Source organism: Apodemus sylvaticus, chromosome 23 (assembly GCF_947179515.1).
Source record: "Apodemus sylvaticus chromosome 23, mApoSyl1.1, whole genome shotgun sequence".
Taxonomy (NCBI): Eukaryota; Metazoa; Chordata; class Mammalia; order Rodentia; family Muridae; genus Apodemus; species Apodemus sylvaticus.
In genome coordinates this window covers 40,341,331-40,365,205 of record NC_067494.1, presented here as the reverse complement: position 1 = coordinate 40,365,205, position 23,875 = coordinate 40,341,331, and the positions used below count along the sequence as shown (strand labels likewise).

Below are 23,875 nucleotides of genomic sequence, written 5' to 3'. Positions count from 1 at the left end.
ATTTAAGTAAAAGTCTCTTTGAATACTCTGATGGCCAGAACCCTTCAGAAGCTTCTGTAGGTAGTATAGTGGCACTGAAACCATGTCCAGCAGGCAGTGAGGGTGGTCTAGCAGATATGTAACCAAGGCAGCAACCTCTCCTTCACTCCAAGCCAGTGCAACATACCACCTCTGCCCTCCAGCACCGCTGCATCTAATATGTGATGTGTGTTACCCTGAGAGCACCCCACTGCCTCTGAGAAGTGTGTCCTGGGTAGACAAGTGTCAGGTATACAGTGCCGCCTCAGGTCCACATTAGGCTTGTTCTGTAAGCTTGGTCTTGCACACTATTTCCTCCTCTAATAAAATAAGGAGGAGTAAATCTGCATCCACTTACTATACAGGGTTTCCATCTGAAGACAAGCTATCTGCATTTCATAGAAACTGATTTTATTACCCCGAGGCTACAGAACTAGGACCAACACTTTATCACAACTGTGTCCTTCAAGAGAAGGAGTGACTTCCTCAAGGTATTTGTAGGTGCTGTAGGTATTTGTAGGTCCTCAGACTCACAGACCCAGAACCCTCCTGAAATCATCTAGGTCTCTGTGGCAGGAGGGAGGGGACATGTGCCATCCCGACACTGATGATATCAGTCGAGCCCTTCGCAGGACAGCATGCATCACCGTGACAGCACTGATGAGAAACCAGGAAACGCATGGCTTCAACTCAAGGGGACACATCAAAACCAGCTGTGAACAGGAGCCAGTAGGTGTAGGCCAGCCATTTATGCAAGGAGCCACTCCTTTCTAGCATTTTATAATGCATCTTTCTTCAAGGAAAAAAAAAAGCGCAGGGATGAGATATTGGTGACTAGTTAGTCCTGATGCTGGCAACGGCCTGCCAGCTCTCAAAGGCTTCCTTTGGCCTCCTTCACATCTGACAAATAAAATAAACTACTACCAAAGGTGGAGGAGGCCTGAGTCTCAAGTATCTAACACCAACTACCACCAATAAGGCTCCCAGGGAGCACTGAGAAGGGACGGAGCACAAACAGGGCCAGGGGACACCAGCTCCAGCTGCTGCTCTCGGAAACAGCACAGTGACTATTTCTTTTATAGAAAGCTAAGCCACCAGCTTTAAAGCCGCTAGGGATTTGGTCATACCACATATTAAGTTATATTAATAGTATGCAATTTTTCATCTGCAATGAAGATTTATTCCTGCTAAGCAGCTAAATCCCACAAAACCCTAGGGATAATTGGAGACATATGTCTCATTTTATGTCTAGGAAAACCTTAGTCTTTGGAATGCAATCAACTCAACCACTGATCTTAAGAAAAGGGGTAATGGGAAGACTGGCAACCGGGGGTGGAGGGCAGTTGTGCTTCATTTCAGTCCTAAAAGCTCTCTCCAGTCAGTCAGAGGTGTGTGTAAGGTGAACCTTCCTCTCTGAGTGATGTCACATTCTTTCCCGATGTTCTCTTTGGCAAATGCAATAAAAGTGAGGGCAGCCAGCCGGTTACCTTGAGGAGGGGAGTAATCATCCGAGTCTGTGTCACTCTCGCTGCTGTCCTCCACCAGGAAGATGGGGTAATTCCAGGACATGCTGAGGATGCCATGAGATTCATGCAGGAGGACGTGGGCTAGCATTCTGCCGTGGCAGTCCATGACGATCACCTGCCCGTCGGCCGTGCCAAACAATACCTGCAACCAGAGAGCAGGGCCCTTGAACAAGCGGAGCACATTTCCACCTCAGTTTCTGTTAAGAGGTCAAAATACATGCACAACTAAAAAGACAAACCGAGGAAAACTGGGGCGACAGGACGATTGCCTGGGCTTCTTTTCCACTACTGTGATAAATACCCCACAAAAAAAGCTAACTTCACAGGGTCTATTTTAGCTCAGTTCCAGGTGACAGTCCCCATAATGGGGAAGTCACAGTGGCAGGAGCCTAAGGAGCTGGCCACACCATCTCCATAACTAAGTTTAAATAATGTAATTTTAGCAATTATCTTATGTAATCCTCAATTTTATCATACATATTATATGAAAATCTTCAGTTTTATCAGAAAATGTCTCCACTTCCTTTTTCAATTATATTCAAATTGTATTTGTATGACTACCATTGTATGAGATTTTTTTCCAAAAAAAATCTTCAATATTATCAATTATCCTATGATATCCTTAATTTTATCATACATAAGTGAAAATCTTCAGTTTTATCAGAAAATGTCTCCACTTCCTTTTTCAATTATATTCTAATTGTATTTGTATGCCTACCATTGTATCTAAGATATATACCAAAAAAATCTTCTATTTTATCAATTATCCGATACAGTCCTCAATTTTACCATCCGTGCTTTGTTGTGGCAGCCTGAGCTGAGCTCTGAAGGGTGGGAGCTCTGTGCAGCCGCGTGTGCCTCCCTACGACCTGTCACCGTGCACGAAGGCCAGCAATGTATCTGCACAGGGCAGAGCACACCTCTGCACTTGGTGACACTACTTAGCTTCTATGTAGAGTATGAACCAAGAGCAGCCGGGAGAACAGGCATGTAAGTCTCTACAGATAAAAAGGGGGGGGGGGGAGGCCTGGCAATTTAATAAGTGACTGCTATTCAAGATCCACACTACAGCAAAAGAGAACAAAACGCCAAGTCCGAGGGTCCGCTTTGAACTCATTCCAACTACAGGTCCCACAGAAGACAATCCACTACTGGGATGACCTGGAGGGAAGAAGAAGCTCTTGCAGTCTTGCTCTCAGCAATGACCGAGAAAGCAACTGTTCTGGAACAAGAATGTCACAGATAACTCAAGAACAGTACAATACAACATGAAGTCAGATTTGAAAAAAAAAATCACCATTACGAGTTCTTTCATGACTAATCGCTTCAAATGATCTAAAGCTTAAGCGACCAAAGGACTTGAGGAGAACGAGGCAGGGGGAGAATAATGAGACCGCGCGCAGGGAGACACCGTCTCTGCCCACAGCCAGAGCCAAGCTGCACAGCCGAGGCACACTGGGGCTGGGGCTCCACAGCCCCTTCCAGACTCCGGGCTTGCTTACTGCTCAAGGTTAGGCCTAGCTCTCTCTTCTCTCAGCGACTACATCATACCAACAGCTCCACAGACCGTGTGTGGTACACGGCAGGCACTCGGAGGGTACCACACAGCGCCTGTGTGGTACACGGCAGGCACTCGGAGGGTGCAGATTCAGGGGCTCTCCACACAGAACTGGCCTTGGGCTAACCACAGCTTTCACTCCGTATTCTCAACTCCACTCTGGTGTTGTGACATCCTTCATAATACCTCTTGAGGACAGGTTTGCACCTCAAGATGTCACATGGTTCTGTGAAATGACTATTATAATTTCTGCAAAAAAAAAAAATCATTGGCTTTTGGGCTAGTTTTTCAACCAATCAAATTTTAACCTTTTCCATTTTTTCTTTAAATTAAAACCCAATATTTATTTCTTCCCCTAAGATTGCCTCCCCCACATTTCTTCCTACTATTTCTTCTGGTAGTTCTCATGCTTCTGGAGAGTAGGCACCAGCCTCTGTAAGGTTATGCCACAGTTTCTTCAGCAGGTAGCTCAGTGCTATTTCTACATTTCAATTGCCTTTCAGCAGGTAGCTAACTCAATGCTATTTCTACATTTCAATCGCCTTTCAGTTGGAAATATAAACTACAAGGCAGTGTTCTCTTAAGATTTATTTTACTGTATTTTTAAAAGTATATATACCGTGTGTATGTATGTGTTCATGAGTGCTGACGCCCATAGACCAGGAGTCAGATCCCTTAGAGCTGGCCCCAGATTTTGTTGTTGGTTTTTGGGTTTTTTTTTTTGTTTTTTGTTCCTTTAACAATAATGTGATTTTAGTAATCCACATGTGTGCTGGATAGTTTTACATCAGCAAGATACAAGCTAAAGTCATCTGAGAGGAGAGAAACCCAACTAAGAAAATGTCTCCATAAGATCTGGCTCTAGGCAATCTTCTAGGGTATGTTCTTAAGTAGGCGTTGACGGGGGTGGGGGGGGGGAAGCCCAGGCTATTATGGGTGATGTCATGCCTGGGCTGATGAGAAAGCAGGCTGAGCAAGCCAGGACACAACAGCCCCTCACAGCGTCCGCATCAGCTCCTGCCTCCACGCTCCTGCCCTGTGTGAGTGCCTGTCTTGACTTCCTTTAGTGATAGACTATATGATGTGTATGTGTAAGCTCCTGTATCCTCTATATTCTTTTCTCTACAACCTTTTTGTTCATGGTGCTTCATTGCAGCAATAGACACCCTCACCCAGAAAATATGCCATCTTTTCATTTCCCTACAGAACTGGCCTTCCATGTGCACGTACTATTGTTGCCAGTGGTTTACAGTGAACTGTGAACCGTGCTCCGACCCTGAGTGAAGAAGGTGAAGATGCAGCACCGTCCCCAGTTGCTTGTTCTGGAAGCAGCAGCATCTCACAGTACAATTAGTTCCCTCTACACACGATGCCCTCTACATGCTTGGTAGGCTAGGCCGAGGGACTGCACAGCCACAAGTGTGCCTCCGCAAGCAGCTTTTTGTGATGCAGTGTAATTATCAGCCCTAGAATTCGTTTCTGAGGGAAGTGATGACTTTTCTATAAGCTTTCCGGCTCAGAGCCGGGGGAGCACAAGTACTTGCACCATGCTCCCGAAACTTCAGCATGGAGAGTGGCAGAACTGAACGGCCTGCTGAGGACAAGAATGAGAAGACATCCCTCTCTTTCTTCAGAGGGAGCCTCTGTTCTAATGTGCAATCCACACCAAACTTCCCTCTCACATTTTAGAACAGTGGCCTTCAAAAAGAGCTTCAAGGCCTAGATACTTTGTAACTAAAGAAACAGTTTCCAAAATGCGCCAGGTGTAAAAGAACAGAGCTGCGCACCTGCACCCAGTAGAATAGTTCTTGTTTTATTTTGAAAAGATGAAGTGTACCTTTACATCTGACAGAGTCAATCTGTGTGATTCTGAACACTCTTACAGCTCTCTGCTGCTGAAGACTGCTTTTAAACTAACCTAGAGACAAGGAGACAGCCGCTCCTGCCCAGAAATGAGCTTTCTCTTCCCTCCTCCCCAGATCCCCCAACGACTCTGTAGTAGTGCTGCACCACAAAAGGAAATCCCGTCTTTATTTTAAGCCCTTAACTTTCCCAAACAGGCACGGGGACCATGAATCCTCCCAGCGGAGGAGAAGAGGGCAGAGCGGGGCCCAGCTCCCTCCTTTCCAGGCCTCGTCCATCCATGCGACTGTCTCTCCTTTGGAGCACTTTGCTTTCTTTTCTTCCATGTATTCTGAAAATTTTGAGGCTTTGAGGAAGGAAATCCATTTCTTTAACTCAAACAGGTGCAGCCGCTAGAGTTGTACACTGCATTTCATTTTGTTGTTGTTACTGAGGGTAGCAACTAAGACCCCCAAACTGGGCACAGTCATGCACATCTATAATCTCTGTCCCCAGAGGCTGAGGCTGGAGAACCACCAATCTGAGACCCGCCTGGGTCGCTGTGTTCCAACACACATCAGAATTCTGGTTGGTGTGGTTCTCTCTCTGTTCAGCTCATCACGGACTCGTGGGATAAACTACAAGATACACGAAACAGAATCTGTCATGAGATTTACACTGAGCAAACTGAGAATAGAAGATGGGAGAAAACCTGTTGTCTATCCATGTTAAAGTCAAGCTTTTGTTAGCTTTTCTTCATGTGGATTATTCTGAATATTGCATCCTGATGACGATCCTTGCCTGAACGCCAGTGGCTGGCTGGCTGACCTCCAGAAGCAACTGTGCATGTTCCACAGGTATTCCTGTGGAATTCGTATGGCTATCTTTTCATGCCTACCCACAGCAACCCATTTAGCAAGTCTGCCTTTGGCTCTGAGAGCATGTGTGCCTTGTCAGATATGTGTTGTTCCAGTACAAAACTAACCCAATCACAGTCCAGTCAAACCCTTTGAGATCTGAACCTGTCTGCACCTAACCATGATCTAAGAATGCAGAATTTCAGCACAAATAGTTTCATCCACTCCCCTTCTGCCTTGCTGGCCTTGAGTCAACACTGGTACTGTTTCTATGAACTCAAGGCCATGTCCCTAGAATGACAAGGCCTCCCTCAGTGTCTCTAAGAGAACTGGTTGTCCCAGCCCACAATCCTACACAGGACCCCAGCTCCTGCTTTTGGCGGCAGTCAGCTAAGTAGGTGCAGAATTCCGATTCCCTTGACAGACAGGCACCTTCCAGCCGTGTTCTCCTACAGTGGTGTCCGTGTGCCCCTTTCTCTTCCTCTTTCTTCCTTTAAGACGCCCAGTCAGGCTGCACAGATGGCAGAGCGGCTCCACTCACTTTGCTTCAGTAGTCACGGACAGCTCAAGTTTGCCCTTCCTGGGCTAGCCTGTGTTGGGGCTGGTTTGTCTCGGTACCAGTTCCTGGGCTAGCCCGTGTTGGGGCTGGTTTGTCTCGGTACCAGTTCCTGGGCTAGCCCGTGTTGGGACTGGTTTGTCTTGCTACCAGTTCCTGGGCTAGCCCGTGTTGGGACTGGTTTGTCTTGGTACCAGTTCCTGGGCTAGCCCGTGTTGGGACTGGTTTGTCTTGGTACCAGTTCCTGGGCTAGCCCGTGTTGGGACTGGTTTGTCTTGGTACCAGTTCCTGGGCTAGCCCGTGTTGGGACTGGTTTGTCTTGGTACCAGTTCCTGGGCTAGCCCGTGTTGGGACTGGTTTGTCTTGGTACCAGTTCCTGGGCTAGCCCGTGTTGGGACTGGTTTGTCTTGGTACCAGTTCCTGGGCTAGCCCGTGTTGGGACTGGTTTGTCTTGGTACCAGTTCCTGGGCTAGCCCGTGTTGGGACTGGTTTGTCTTGGTACCAGTTCCTGGGCTAGCCCGTGTTGGGACTGGTTTGTCTTGGTACCAGTTCCTGGGCTAGCCCGTGTTGGGACTGGTTTGTCTTGGTACCAGTTCCTGGGCTAGCCTGTGTTGGGACTGGTTTGTCTTGGTACCAGTTCCTGGGCTAGCCTGTGTTGGGACTGGTTTGTCTCGATACCAGTTCCTGGGCTAGCCCGTGCTGGGACTGGTTTGTCTCGGTACCAGCGACAGCCCTGTAGACGCTGCTCCAGCCACTACGTATCTCAGGTACTGTGGGGCAGGACAGACCCTGACCTTAGTACTTCCCAAACTCCCAGGCTGGCCTGCAAACAAATCAGCCTGCCTCCCCAAATGTACTATGCCCAGCCCTTCTCTCAGCCCTTTCACAAAGAAGCTTATTAGTAGGTGCAAGAAAAAAAAGCTTGCTACCATATTTAGGAACATACTTGAATATTTCTGTAGCATTTTAAATAGGACTTGAAAGCTTTTATGGCTGGTAGAGGGAGGTAGGAGGATTTGAAAGTAGCCGTTACAACAGGCCAAGTTGGCCACACACTGGTCCTGGTCCTGGGTCCTTCATACAGAAAAGACTACTCCCTGACAGTCTACACAGTCTACCCAAACCCAGCACCATGTGAAATTGTTCATAAAAACGCAAGATGGGCCTTTTTGGAGAATGGCACACTCGGCATTTAGGTTACTCAAAGGTCTCATACATAGGGTTGTGTTTTAGAAGCATGTCTTTCTTCCTCCATTCAAAATATATTGAAGTATATTTTAACAGGTAGAGCTCCTGAATTCAAACACGGTAGGAAAGAGCAATTCTTAGATACCCGATTTAGTGATTTTGTGCTGCTCATCTCTAAGCACGACTTCATTTGTTTCCTGGACAGAAAAGACCTGGAGAAATAGCTTCAACAATGGTTGCTCCTAACACCTCGCTGATGCCACATGTGCCTCTGCTCACTGCTTGCCTGCCCCACTCATGGCATTACAGTAAATGAGAATGCCAACTATAGCAGAGCCAGGCCTCTCGGGAGCTACCCTGGCTTCAGTCCACCGTGCCATTCCTCTTCCAACTCACTGGAGCTGGAGTGTTTATTCCAGAGCAATGCCCACAACACAGTCATGTAGTGTAAACCAAGTTCCTCTATCCTGAAGCCAAGTCAGAGGCACGTGTCTCCAGTGACCTGGGTCCCTTCTGGAGATGTCCCTTCAGGAGCCAACAGTTACCACACAGGCGCTTCACGTTCGCTCCAGGAACCAGCAAAGGTCTTCAACAAGGGCGTGGATCATTTTAATCTACCAAGCTTCAGAGTTCTTTGTTTTTCTTTTTAAAGAAACTCTTCCAAAAGTCTGTGTAAGGAACGGGAGAGAGACTATGGTTTGCGTTTCCTATTGGGCTGAGCATAGTGGCTTCCGAGTCTTTTTCTTTGCCATAGGACTCACCATCTACAGGCCTCTGGGGAGGTGAGAATGACGCTGTGACATAAGCCAGCCCTTACAGGGCAGCCAAGGAAATGTTGCCTACAGTGGATACAAATCTGCTGCAAACAGTGAACACTCATTAATACTTCAATTTTTCAAGTTTGACATTTTTCTATCAGAGGGTATGTCTCTCTTCCAGGTGTTAGAACACCTATGTGTCAAATCTTAGAAAAATACTTTTGATTACAACGCTGTCATTAGTTGAGAAAGCAGAGGCTGTATGACCATTTGTCTGGGACTGTGTGTCCGGGAGAGCCTCTTCCCATCTGACTGCTGCAGCCATCCCGGTGGGCGGTGGTTAAGAGAGCGACACACATTCTGAAGAGACCTGTACAGATGCACTGAGAGTGAATGAGTGACCTCAAACTCACGCTAAGAATACTGTAAAAATATAGCAGAGCTGTGCATGGTGGGCAGACCTGTAACTAACAGTAGCTCAGGAGGTGGAGGAAAGTGAGTCATCCCTGCCGTGTTCTACAGCAGTGCGGCTGCAGGACAGCCAAGGGCTACAAAGAGAGACTGCTTCAAAAGCGAAACAGACAGACACGTGAGAGTACTTGCCTAGCACACCCATGGTCCTGGGTTCAATACCCATCAACACACACACATACACACACAAGAGAGAGAGGAAATGATAAAAAGTGAAAAAATAGGACAAAATTTGGCTCCACTCATTTTGACATGAAACTGAGATGCCCTTAAATGTTTAATTACGCAGTAACTGTAATATCTTTAGATTAGTCAGTGCCAGGTCCTAGTGAGAACCCCATTTTACGTCTCCACTTGGCTCCATTTCACTTACGAGTTCTGTTTCTAGCAAAGCATTTGCATATAGATGTGACTTTTCCTTCACATGGAGCCTTTCTTGGCTTTTCCCTCAATGTCTCCTAAAGATGACTGTATAAACTCAGTGTACTTGGAATACCACCAGCACACATCAGATGGTGTTTTATAGTAACCCTCCTTTTAGCAAGAGAGACAAAATAACCCTTTCAAGGTTAAAGGGCTTAGAAAAATATGTGGCCTGATCATGCCCGCACATTCTAAAATCTGGAAAATAAAAAAATGGAGGCTTAGTAACTGTCAAATATTTATTAACCTAGACCTTTCCCATTTTATTTGAAATCATTTTAAGAGTGTATAAGAAAATATGAGATTTAAGCATCCTTCCCTTTAAAGGTTTTAGGATTACAAAGTAAGCATGAACTGCACTCGGGGAAACTGAAGTCTGGAGCAGCTAGCAACAGGTGTATTAGGTGTACCCTTCTCCTTCTGCAGCACAGTCCTTGTGGAATCCTGTCCTCCCAGGGAAATCAAGAGCCACCGAGTACCTTCCCTTCCCATGCCACTACATGTGCATCACAAACGGTTAACACAGAATCCTTCATCTTTTAGACTAATTCCTAAACCTTGGTTTTAAAGCTTTCGTCAGTGGAAACAGATAAAGCACGTCTGGCTGGCTGCTGGACTGTACCAGCCTTTCTGAAGAAAGGAGATGAATCTCACGTGACAGGACAGCTGGCCATGACCTGAAACCTCCTGGAGGCACAGTTTCTAATGTCCGTGTGGCAAATCACTTGCACATTCAAGTGGTCTGTCCTTCTCCCACACCCAGAAAGCACAGAAGAGGCGTGTCGGGGCTCTGCAGAACACCCCACTGCTCCAGTCCCCAGGAGCCACGGAGGGCTTTCAGACTTCTCTGTCAATCATATCTATTACTCTCGGCACGCCGTCTTTTCCCTCAGCCCTGCAATGCTCTAACAGGAACACATCCCAAGCTGTTTACACCACTGCTGTTTCCATCTTCTTTTTTCCAATAATTTATCAGTCTGTTATAAACTGAATTAGATGCCCCCAGTATTTGTCTTCCAGCAAAATTACTGAATGGGATGCTCTCTGAGATGAGGACTACATAACTGAGCACCTAACCCGGCAGGTGTGCGGGCATCTAGAGGAAGCCGTGTAAGAACATGTAAGTAGTAGCCACCTCTGAGCCGCAGACACACTGCCAATGTCTCAGTGTTAACCTTCAGCCTCAGCAGTGTGAGGAGGAGCATCTACTGGCTCGGCTACATTGTCTGCAGTGTGAGGAATGAATCTGCAGTGTGAGGAGGGAGTGTCTGTAGTGTGAGGAGGGAGTGTGCAGTGTGAGGAGGGAGTGTGCAGTGTGAGGAGGGAGTGTGCAGTGTGAGGAGGGAGTATGCAGTGTGAGGAGGGAGTATGCAGTGTGAGGAGGGAGTGTGCAGTGTGAGGAAGGAGTGTGCAGTGTGCAGATGGAGTGTGCAGTGTGAGGAGGGAATATGCAGTGTGAGGAGGGAGTGTACAGTGTGAGGAGGGAGTGTGCAGTGTGAGGAGGGAGCATCTGCAGTGTGAAGAGGGAGTATGCAGTGTGAGGAGGGAGTGTGCAGTGTGCAGAGGGAGTGTGCAGTGTGAGGAGGGAGTGTGCAGTGTGCAGAGGGAGTGTGCAGTGTGAGGAGGGAATATGCAGTGTGAGGAGGGAGTGTACAGTGTGAGGAGGGAGTGTGCAGTGTGAGGAGGGAGTGTGCAGTGTGCAGATGGAGTGTGCAGTGTGAGGAGGGAGAGTGTGCAGTGTGAGGAGGGAGTGTGTAGTGTGAGGAGGGAGTGTGCAGTGTGAGGAGAGAGTGTGCAGTGTGAGGAGGGAGTGTGCAGTGTGAGGAGGGAGTGTGCAGTGTGAGGAGGGAGTGTGCAGTGTGAGGAGAGAGTGTGCAGTGTGAGGAGGGAGTGTGCAGTGTGAGGAGGGAGTGTGTAGTGTGAGGAGGGAGTGTGCAGTGTGAGGAGGGAGTGTGCAGTGTGAGGAGGGAGTGTGCAGTGTGAGGAGGGAGTGTGCAGTGTGAGGAGGGAGTGTGCAGTGTGAGGAGGGAGTGTGCAGTGTGAGGAGGGAGTGTGCAGTGTGAGGAGGGAGCATCTGCAGTGTGAGGAGGGAGTGTGCAGTGTGAGGAGGGAGCATCTGCAGTGTGAGGAGGGAGTGTACAGTGTGAGGAGGGAGCATCTGCAGTGTGAGGAGGGAGTGTGCAGTGTGAGGAGGGAGCATCTGTAGTGTGAGGAGGGAGTGTGCAGTGTGAAGAGGGAGTGTGCAGTGTGAGGAGGGAGTGTGCAGTGTGAGGAGGGAGCATCTGCAGTGTGAGGAGGGAGTGTACAGTGTGAGGAGGGAGCATCTGCAGTGTGAGGAGGGAGTGTACAGTGTGAGGAGGGAGCATCTGCAGTGTGAGGAGGGAGCATCTGCAGTGTGAGGAGGGAGCATCTGCAGTGTGAGGAGGGAGTGTGCAGTGTGAGGAGGGAGCATCTGCAGTGTGAGGAGGGAGTGTGCAGTGTGAGGAGGGAGCGTCTGCAGTGTGACGAAGGAGCATCTGCAGCACGGCCACACTGTCTGTAGTGCTTTACCAACAAAGACACCACCAACAACAACATCAACAAAAAAAAATCTCAAACCAAAAAGCAAACACAAAGAAAACCAAAGCCCCCTTTTCGGTGAGGCTCACTGCCTGACGAAGATCTCTGAATGTGGAATGCCACTGTAGAATACTGAGGTCCAGAACCAAGCTATCTTGAGCTACTGTCTTAACAGCCACTCACTGGCCACCGCTGTGTCTGACCTAGCATTCTCAGAACGGACATGCTCCTTTTTAGAATGTGGGGAGTGAGCTCTATCTTCCACTAACACACTGCTGAAGAATGTTATCAGGCAATGGCTGATAACAGACACTTTTCACTATAACCTGGTATTTTAATCCGTTTGAAACATGTCTTAATTTGTGACTTTCTTTGTCCTATGGAAATGACAGATAGCCATCACCATTTAAGAACAGTTTACACAATCTGAGTCTGAGTCCCTCGGCCACGGTCACTCACACTGAGCTCTAGATCCTAACATTCAAAAGTGAAAAGCTGGACCAGACCACCAATTGGCATATACAAACTAAACTGACTGTGGTTCCAAAAACAAAGCAAAAGTATACAAAATTAACACACTTGTGGGGAGGGGCTAGAGAGGTGGCTTAGCAGTGAGGGCACTGGCTGCTCTTTCAGAGGACCTGGGTTCAGTTCCCAGCACCCATGTTGGCTCAGATCTGTCTGTAACTGATGCCCCCTCCTGGTCTCCAAAGGAACTGTATGCACATGGTGTACAGACATACAAGCAGGAAAAACATCCATTTAAAAACAAAAACATAAAACCAACGATACCCCATGTTTTTCTAACAATCAGGGCAATGAACCTTGACAATGGATGACATCACTAATGATTTCTGGATGTCAGAATGTGAGTGAGTGATATGTAAGTTATGTAAGGCTGATGTGTCAACATGCACAAGTACACAAAAATGTACTACAAAAATGTGTGTATGAAGGGTAAGAAGAGACAAAGACAACGGAGAGCAAGACTATCATAGGATATTATTGTTGAATTTAAACACATCTTCTTTTTTCTGAACATATTCCTAACCACAAACTGGAGCAAATATTCCACATCCCACCAACACCATCTGGAGCATGATATGGAGCAGAAGAACGCACAGGTGGAAATGCACTCTGCAAACTGAGAACTAGTCATGTCTGTGCATGCAGTTAACAACTGATGCTCAGTCGTCACACAGTCCCCACCCAAGATGGCACACAAGCCACCAATCTAGAATGAAGAAAGTAGGTAACAAATAGGAGGGAAAACCTCTGGGCTTGGCTTCTTAACTCACTTATAAAGAGGCACTGCTTAAATATTTAGAAGTTGGCAGGAAATATCCCAAATCCTCTTAGAGTCCAAGCTATCTAAGATTCACATCTTTCTGTTGAAAGCTGTTCTGACCATGTTAAAATCTCTGGAAACCAGGAAGCAAGTGGAGCCAATCCTCATATACATGGATGTTTGAGGTGAGACCATCCCAGGCCACAGGAATCATGCCCTCCACGTCACATACGTAATGCCAGAACCAGCTATGTCACTAACTACAAACATTGGGCGAACTTCAAGTCAAAACCATGTCAGAGATATCTGAGAATGGCAAGACAGGATGTGAGTGTTCCTTCTGATTGCACTTGACCAGATAAGAGAAACTAGGACTTTTTTTTTTTTTTTTTGGTTTTTTGGATTTGGTTTTTTCGAGACAGGGTTTCTCTGTATAGCCCTGGCTGTCCTGGAGCTCACTCTGTAGACCAGGCTGGCCTCGAACTCAGAAATCCGCCTGCCTCTGCCTCCCAGAGTGCTGGGATTACAGGTGTGTGCCACCACCGCCCGGCTGAGACACTAGGATACAGCACATCTGTGACAGTGTTTCCAGGGACAGTGAAGTAACGAGAGATCTAACTTAATCAATGGTTTCATCCCATAATTATTTCCAGGAGAATAGACTGAAGGAAGGCCAGCTGCTTGGCAGCAGTGCTGTTCCCTGAAAGGTTTTGAGGAACACACACCTTTCTCTTTCCTGTCTGTGTGCTTTTTGGCTGCCATGAGTTAAACAGTTGTTTCTTCTTACCCTTCCACATGACAATTTTATTTTGCAAAGGCTCTAAAACATACAACGAATGATAGACTGAAACCTCTGTAAGCCAAAATAAATCTTCTCCTGTGTTCTCAGGTATTTGTCACAAGGGAAGAGATTTTCTTTTCCCACGTTCAGATCAAACAGATCTGAAGAAGTATTCAACTCTCATTTCCCTGTCAGTTTCATCTGCAGATCCCTATTCCTCAGTGTCCTGTACTGTCTGATGAGCAGGGAAGACTGCAGCTCCTTCCTGGGGGGTGAAAGCAGTCTCGAGGACACAGACGGTAGGCCAGGACCTCGGCCACACAGGCCCTGCCTTGGTGACGCCTAGTCATGGCCAGGCCCTACTAGCTCCTTCCATTTCCACAGCTTCAAAATAGTGACAATGGCACGAGGGAGCTAGCTCAGGGCACCAGCTGTGGACACTAGTTGTGGAGGGCCTGTGCAGTGCCGTGGGCCATCTATGATCTGCTGTGGACACTAGCTGTGGAGGGCCTGTGCAGTGCTGTGGGCCATCTATGATCTGCTGATGTCATGTACAGCATTCCCAAGGTACAGCACTGGTGAGCTCATAGTTCTCTCTCTCTTCACATTTCCCGAGTTCCCCAAGGTAGGAACCAACTCTCCCTCCTGTTTCACCTTCTGTGTGACGCACACTTGTCGCACTGCAAGTGTCTGCATATATTTAGTCTGTTGGGACAGCACACCAGGCATCAGACACTGCTCAGGTTCCATCCTTTAGGGCACTCAGAAGCAGAAGCTAACTTGAATGTAGCCCATTTTCGGTGCTTGCACAAGCATCCTCACACTTGATCTTTACAGAGGTGTGGGAGGAGGCAGGAAGTAATTCACAGCCTTTGTCACAGAAGAGGAAGCTGATGAGGAGAGGAAGAGGCCAGCCAGCGGGCTTCCCTCACAAGATAAGAAGGGTAAGACCCTAGGAGACTAGAGTGTCACACAAAACGAAATGCTTCACAGAAAGACTGAAGGAGTGAGAAAGTCTATTTGAAAGAAAGGACACTTACGAATTTACAAACCTAACAGCACTGATCATGAAGAAAAAACAATTTGCCTTTTTAAACTTGAGATGACGGAAACATGAAAGGAATGTATGGCAATTAGAGAAGCAGTTTAGTAAAGAGGATAGCTCGAGAGCAGAAGATACAGCGCCAAGCAATACTACTTGGTAAACATGGTTTATATTTGCAAAGGTTTAAATTGGTTAAGCATATATTTCTAAATTATCAATACATAATTTTTTGAGTCATTATGCTCTTTATCCATTAAATCGAATATGCTAAGTAAAGAAACATTTGAAATCACACGTCAGAAAATCAGCCATGCTCGCTGCCGTGAAGGCTTGTGTCTGACTCATGTCCTTCCGGCTCTCACCGTGCTCAAGGATTCTTTAGGGTTAGTCTACAGTGCCAGCGCACCACACCACTTCACATCCTGATTCCTTCAGCATGCTAAGAGCTGTCAGTCTCCCCCTTCTACAGCGACTGAACAGTGTCCTCGGTGCTGTCCCCTCCTGCCTCCTCCTCAAGCTGCAACTGTAACAGTGCACAGTGATAATTCAGAAGCATTACCTGCTGGTCATCGGGAGTCCATATACCACATGTGATCTGGCTCTCCAAGTTGATCTCAGATGACCAGTGTCTTTGTCCACTGACAGAACCAACCAGGACAAACCCATCTCGGTATGAAATGAGAGCTTGCGTGCCGTCGTGGCTCCACGTGAAATCACTCACCTTAAAGACAGAGAAGGGTCAGTTTACGGCATGAAAGGGAAACTACTGTTATCAAAGTCAAGGTATATTCGTTAACTCAGATTTCTGTTTAAGATCAAGATGGGCTAAATCAACAAAATAAAAGGGAAAGCTACAGCAGTCAGAGATGGTGGTGCTTTCCTGTACTTGTGGCAAGCTGCAGGCTATCATAGTGACTTCCAGATCAACATCAGCCCCACAATAAGACCTTATCTTAAAATCCAAACAAAACCAACCAACCAATCCTCATCAAAACAAAACCAAAACCCAAACTGTGTATCAGCATTATTATAGCATGGACTGTATGTCAGCATTATTATACCATGGACTGTGTGTCAGCATTATTATAACATAGTCTGTGTGTCAGCATTATTATAACATAGTCTGTGTGTCAGAGGTATTATAGCATGGACTGTGTGTCAGCATTATTATAACATGGACTGTGTGTCAGCATTATTATAACATAGTCTGTGTGTCAGAGCTATTATAGCATGGACTGTGTGTCAGCGCTATTATAGCATGGACTGTATGTCAGCATTATTATACCATGGACTGTGTGTCAGCATTATTATGACATAGTCTGTGTGTCAGCATTATTATAACATAGTCTGTGTGTCAGAGCTATTATAGCATGGACTGTGTGTCAGCATTATTATAACATGGACTGTGTGTCAGCATTATTATAACATAGTCTGTGTCAGAGATATTACAGCATGGACTGTGTGTCAGCGCTATTATAGCAAGGACTGTGTGTCAGCATTATTATAGCATGAATCGTGTGTCAGAGCTATTATAGCATGGACCGTGTGTCAGAGCTATTATAGCATGGACTGTGTGTCAGAGCTATTATAGCATGGACTGTGTGTCAGTGCTATTATAGCATGGACTGTTTGTCAGCATTATTATACCATGGACTGTGTGTCAGCATTATTATAACACAGTCTGTGTGTCAGAGCTATTATAGCATGGACTGTGTGTCAGCACTATTATAGCATGGACTGTATGTCAGCACTATTATACCATGGACTGTGTGTCAGCATTATTATAACATAGTCTGTGTGTCAGAGCTATTATAGCATGGACTGTGTGTCAGCATTACTACAGCATGGACTGTATGTTAGCATTATTATAGCATGGACTGTGTGTCAGCACTATTATAGCATGGACTGTATGTCAGCATAATTATAGCATGGACTGTGTGTCAGCATTATTATAGCATGGACTGTGTGTCAGCATTACTACAGGATGGACTGTGTGTCAGCATTATTATAGCATGGACTGTGTGTCAGCATTACTACAGGATGGACTGTGTGTCAGCATTACTACAGGATGGACTGTGTGTCAGCACTAGTATAGCATGGACTGTGTGTCAGCACTAGTATAGCATGGACTGTGTGTCAGCGCTAGTATAGCATGGACTGTGTGTCAGCGCTAGTATAGCATGGACTGTGTGTCAGCGCTAGTATAGCATGGACTGTGTGTCAGCATTACTACAGGATGGACTATGTGTCAGCATTACTACAGGATGGATTGTGTGTCAGCATTATTATAGCCTGGACTGTGTGTCAGCACTATTATAGCATGGACTGTGTGTCAGTATTATTATAGCATGGACTATGTATCAGCACTATTATAGTATGGACTATGTGTCAGCACTAGTATAGCATGGACTGTGTGTCAGCATTATTATAGCATGGACTGTGTGTCAGCACTATTATAGCATTGACTGTATGTCAGCATAATTATAGCATGGACTATGTGTCAGCATTATTATAGCATGGAATGTGTGTCAGCATTACTACAGGATGGACTGTGTGTCAGCATTATTATAGCATGGACTATGTGTCAGCACAAGTATAGCATGGACTATGTGTCAGCACTAGTATAGCATGGACTATGTGTCAGCACTAGTATAGCATGGACTATGTGTCAGCACTAGTATAGCATGGACTGTGTGTCAGCATTATTACAGTGTGGACTGTGTGTCAGCATTATTATAACATAGTCTGTGTGTCAGAGCTATTATAGCATGGACTGTGTGTCAGCATTACTACAGCATGGACTGTATGTTAGCATTATTATAGCATGGACTGTGTGTCAGCACTATTATAGCATGGACTGTATGTCAGCATAATTATAGCATGGACTGTGTGTCAGCATTATTATAGCATGGACTGTGTGTCAGCATTACTACAGGATGGACTGTGTGTCAGCATTATTATAGCATGGACTGTGTGTCAGCATTACTACAGGATGGACTGTGTGTCAGCATTACTACAGGATGGACTGTGTGTCAGCACTAGTATAGCATGGACTGTGTGTCAGCACTAGTATAGCATGGACTGTGTGTCAGCGCTAGTATAGCATGGACTGTGTGTCAGCGCTAGTATAGCATGGACTGTGTGTCAGCATTACTACAGGATGGACTATGTGTCAGCATTACTACAGGATGGATTGTGTGTCAGCATTATTATAGCCTGGACTGTGTGTCAGCACTATTATAGCATGGACTGTGTGTCAGTATTATTATAGCATGGACTATGTGTCAGCACTATTATAGTATGGACTATGTGTCAGCACTAGTATAGCATGGACTGTGTGTCAGCATTATTATAGCATGGACTGTGTGTCAGCACTATTATAGCATTGACTGTATGTCAGCATAATTATAGCATGGACTATGTGTCAGCATTATTATAGCATGGAATGTGTGTCAGCATTACTACAGGATGGACTGTGTGTCAGCATTATTATAGCATGGACTATGTGTCAGCACAAGTCTAGCATGGACTATGTGTCAGCACTAGTATAGCATGGACTATGTGTCAGCACTAGTATAGCATGGACTATGTGTCAGCATTATTATAGCATGGACTGTGTGTCAGCACTAGTATAGCATGGACTATGTGTCAGCACTAGTATAGCATGGACTGTGTGTCAGCGCTAGTATAGCATGGACTTTGTGTCAGCATTATTACAGTGTGGACTGTGTGTCAGCACTGTCACAGCATGGACTGTGTGTCAGCACTGTCACAGCATGGACTGTGTGTCAGCACTAGTATAGCATGGACTGTGTGTCAGCATTATTACAGCGTGGACTGTGTGTCAGCACTGTCACAGCATGGACTGTGTGTCAGCACTGTCACAGCATGGACTGTGTGTCAGCATTATTATAGGACTCTTAAGTACTTTAATGCTCTAAGCCCCAGGGCAGCAATCCAAGGAGGTACCATCATTCCTTCTGCAGAGAATCTAAGGCACAGAGGACCTAAATAACTCAGCCTTAGCCACACAGGCAGTGAGTACAGAGCTGAGAATCACAGCTCGTGCCTTTTCCACACAGACTCCTACTTAGTTAGTAGCAGGCTCTCTCTCCATCACCATCTGTTGCTCATTTACGGAAGAGTGAAGCTCTACTCTTCTAATCCCCTTGCAATGCTAGAGCATGGTCCTCGGATCCGAGCGAAGGGACAGAACTCTAGTGGAAAGTTTATGCCCCTACTGAGCAGCTCAAGAGCACTTACAACAGTGTAGCCAAATGCTGCTTCTGTGCTGAATTACATCTATGGGTTTTTCAATATTGCACTTTTCTCAGTACTGGCAGTGATGGTGACAGGTGTGTACATAGGCTGGGCCACAGTGTACTGTGCTAACAGAGCACTGAACAGAACCTCGATTCCCACTATGGTGGAGAAAGGCAATGTGCTTCTTTCAGCTTATGACTTTAATCACTTACCCGTGTATTCACAATCTGCAGATACAGGTTTTTTAAAAAATGTTTTCTCTATTCTTTATTTCTATTAGTGATGTGTACATGTGTGTCTGCCTGAGGGTGTGTGTATAAAAGCCGGAAGAAAGCACCTGCCCGGGGTCTGGCGCCACAGGCAGGAGTGAGCTGCCTGTTGTGGATGGACACTGGGGGCTAAACAAAGGCCCCCTGAATCTGACCACAGAGCCACAGAGCCACCGCTCCAGACCCCAGGATTTGATTCTCTCGCCTCCCTCCCCGCCCTCCTTCCTGCTTTCCTTCATTTCTTCCTCTCTCATCCTTCTTTTCTTTTTTCTGAAACAGGGTTTCTCTGTGTAGTCTTGGCTATGCTAGACCTCACTCTGTAGACAGAGATCTGCTGCCTCTGCCTCTAGCATACTGAGATTAAATGTGTGCCTGTGTGCCACCACTGTCTGAGGGTACAGGAAGAGACAGATGTTCACTGTGATTTCGTAAAACCCAGGTCCTTGTCTTTCACGTGAAGCACTTTACCAACTATATCATCTCTGGATCCATATCTAAAATTTTAAAGAGAATTGAGAATATGTCCAATTATCTTTTAATTGAACTTAGTCCATTAATATTTATTCTGTTCTCTGCTATATTTGGTTCTGTCTTTACCACCTTAATTTTTAGTTTGTACTACTGTGCTTTTTTTTAAACTTTTCTCCCTCACACATAAATCACTAATCATAATCTTTACTGTTTCATATACTTGGAAATATTATTTTAAAAGTTTGTGACACTGCTAAATATATATATATAATATATATATGTGATATATGTGATACATGTGCAATATAATATATCACATTTCAAGAAACAAGAAACCAAACAAAACAACAAAGAGCAAGCACTTTCAGCTGTTTTCAGCATGGCTAAGGCAGACACTGGCCAGGAAGTATCAATAGTAACAATGGCACTGGCTGGTGGGACGGCCCTCAGCAGTGTCACAGGTCACCAGTGACGATGTTTCTGTAGAAAACTCAGAAAGTTGGCTTCATATCATGCCCGTCCAACTCCATGATCCAGTTTTCTAAAGAACACGAACTTTCCACAGACAGCATATTCCTGGGCAATCAATGTAATCCTTTCCCCAAAAATCATGCTATTGTTTACATGTACTTTTGACTATGTATCATGAAACAGTTATTAAAAGAGGAAGAGGAGGAAAAGAGGGGGAAAAGAGGGGGAAAAGAGGAAGAAGAGGAGAAGCAGCATCTTAGAAAGCTCGAGCACACAGCCAATGAAAAGAAGCCTCTCAGATAGCAGCAGCCTTCCTTCAATGTCCGTCTGTCTCTAACCCTCCTTCCGTGTGTCTGTCTCTAACCCTCCTTCCGTGTGTCTGTTTCTAACCTTCCTTCCGTGTGTCTGTCTCTAACCCTCTTTCCGTATGTCTGTCTCTAACCCTCCTTCTATACGTCTGTCTCTAACCCCCCTTCCGTATGTCTGTCTCTAATCCTCCTTCTTTGTCTTTCTCTAATCCTCCTTCCCCATGTCTGTCCCCGAACAATGTATTACTCCTTAGTACTGAAAAACCTCAAAGTCATCATGAATGTGCTGTGGTGGCAATAAATAGCACATTATTGTTATTTATAATTACTCCATTCAGCATCTTAAACTGACTCATAATCCCGTATGTGGTCACATAATAGAATATAAGGTTTGTAAACTTTCTGGCAGGAATACAGGTTTCTGAGTATGCGATGACCAAAAATTATTCCAAAATCAGACCCAGAACAGGACCCTGGTGTTCCGGCCAGAGCCTGCCCATGCTGCATAGCAGGACTTCACTATAGCCTTTGCTCTGCACATGCAATATACACACTTGAACTGTGCACAGCCACAACCATGCCATGTGTTACCAATGCATGCTGCCCGAAGCATCTGCACTCACATTTGGGACTGCTTTATGTTACAAACTGAAGTGTTCTTATGCACAGCAAAGCTCTCTTCTGCTGCAGAAATAATCACTGTAAACCAGACTCTTCCTCTTCTCGACTACTGTCCTCCAGCATGCACCGTATCATAGGAACACAGTGCAGAACGCTGGAGAACTTGGTTAGGAAAACTGCTGAGTTGCTAACTTATAGAACCCAGGACCACCAGCCAGGAATGGCTCCACACACAGCGAGTTTGACTCTCTCCTATTGTTCACCAATTAAAAATACCCTACAGCTGGATCTTATGGAGGCAGGCGCCTTCTCAACTGAGGTTCCCTCCTTTCAGATAATCCTAGTCTGTCATGTGGTCCAGCTGACTTCAGACAGCACGGTGTGCATGTTCTCAATAGCACTGACTTGTCTTTGGCAACAGACTCCGGTCAGAAGACGGCATCTCACTGTAACTGTGATGTGCATTCCATGTCCACTAATGCTGAACATTTCTTCACATACCTGATGTCTACTGTATGTTTTATTCTGAGAAATATTAACTTAGGTCTACTGTTCCAGTTTTTAATTGGATCATCTTGGGCTTTGTTTGTTTTGCTGTTGTGTTCCTTGTGATTCTAAATATTAACCTCTTGTCAGATGTATAGTTTGCAAACATCTCTCACTCAAAAGACTGTCACTTCCTTTGTTATATAAAGCTTTCGAATTCGATACAATCCAGTTTGGTTTTGCTTTTGCTTCCTGTGCTTTTGGGGGTGCTATCCTCACACCCAAAGAAACAAAAGCTATTGGCAATCTCCCAAAAAAGGTAATATAGGATGTTCAAAAGAATTGCCTGAGTTTTCTCATGCATGGTATCTGCTATGCAGAAGCAGGAAGATCATGAGTTCAAGTCAGCAGAAGCTATACATACTTATACATACTTGTGTGTGTGTGTGTCCCTGTCTATGCATCTCACTCTTTCTATACTGGAGAAACAAACATGAAGGGTGCGTACTGAATGCTGGGAAAGCACAGCACACTGTCTTGGGACTGCTTTAGAACTGCAAAGAGAAGCAGCCTCTATTCACTAAAGCGAGCTCTGCATTCTTGAAGCTGAGCAGCATTTTGGCCTCACCAGGGCCTGAAGCAGCTTTTTATCTGAGCCTCTCAGATGATGTGCCTGGCACAGCCATCCTCTGTGACTCACACTGTAAAAGAATGCACCCACTGTCCCACACCCACTTTGACATAATGGCCTCATGATCATTTCCTGAAAAAGAACCTGCTAGAGCATTACTTAGCTTTTGTCAAATGCTTGGTTACTTTGTGACAACAAACTGCCTGCTCTAGGAAGGCTCATTTGTTGCACCATATAAACAGCAATGCTCTCTCTGAGCAGGCTTCCAGAATGCTCCTTCTCCACACTGCAGAGCTGCTCTCCCCACCAGACACATTGCAGGTGTACAAAGTGCCTCAGTAGGTAATCAGCACAATGCCGACATTATCAAAAGCAAATAAGACTCTTCCAAATGTTAGTATTTAATAATATCATCTGCTCAATAGGTTCTAAGGTTTGAAGAATCAGTTTTGAACAGCAAAAGAATAGAAAAATTGCAACTGCGTCACAAGCTATAGTAACTACTATAACAGTAACTGCAGCACAGGCCCTGTCAACTCTGAGTGCTACCAGATGTTCTGTGGAACACATCAGCTCACCTGTCCCCAGGACTCACGTCCCTCTGTCTTTCCTGTTTCTGACATGCTCTAAACTCTCTATAGAAAAAAAAGAAAGACAGACACAGACTTATGTGACAGGTGTATCAGTGACACAGCTGTGAGATGGACACAATGGGGAGTGGAGTGTGGGGTCCTTGCTGAGAAAGGACAGTGTGGGAGCCCATATGGTAGTGCTGCTTGGCTGGTAGGGCGTGCCTTTCAAACAATAATAAAGGCAGTTGGGGATAAAATACCAACACATGGATTTTTGCCAAAGGGAAATAGGTTAGTTTGGAGGGGTTGTTTTGTTTTGTGTGGTCTGGGTCCGTTTTTTCTTTTTTTTTTTCTTTTGTCTAGAAACAGTTGCAATGTTTTAGAAGGAAAATGGCATTTGCGTTTCAATTTAACACCTTCTTGGGTAGGTTACTGAACATCTTGACCTGGATTTTTCTCTCTTCTATTAACTGAGAACAGCAAATTTTTAGAATACAGTTCCTGTGAAGTGTGTGAGAGAGAGACATGAACTAAAAGCACTTAGGGCATATATGTGTCTTGGTCATTTCTACCAAGGCCACTCCTCTGAAGGGAAGCATTTAACTGGGGACACTTGGCGGGTCACGTGGCGGGCCGCGTGGCAGCATGCAGGCAGGTGCTGGAGCAGCAGCTCCATGTTCAGGCAGGGCCTTCTGAGGAGCTTCTGTGCTCACTCCTGTGGTGGTCTCTCTCTGACTGTCTCTTGGAGTCTACTCACCGATCGGAGAGTTTATTACTCTTTTCTGTTTTTAGTTTGGTTACCCATTGTCATCGTCGGCTCCTTTCTGACATACTATGGCTTTACTCTTAGGTAAACATGCCACGGACTTCCTGCTACAGAACTGGACTTGGACTGATCTAGCTTCCCCCCCCC

General features: G+C 45.7%; 1 protein-coding gene across 3 annotated transcripts in view; it reads right to left on the bottom strand.

Annotated features, from left to right (window-relative positions):
* Tulp4 (TUB like protein 4) overlaps nt 1-23,875 on the bottom strand; it is a 139,826-nt gene that overhangs the window by 38,958 nt on the left and 76,993 nt on the right. For all 3 annotated transcript variants that reach the window (XM_052169326.1, XM_052169327.1, XM_052169328.1), the window contains exons 4-5: nt 15,430-15,591; nt 1,506-1,686 (exon numbers count right to left, since the gene is read on the bottom strand). In XM_052169326.1, the coding sequence (XP_052025286.1) occupies nt 1,506-1,686; nt 15,430-15,591 (343 nt within the window). The remainder of the gene's footprint in view (nt 1-1,505; nt 1,687-15,429; nt 15,592-23,875) is intronic.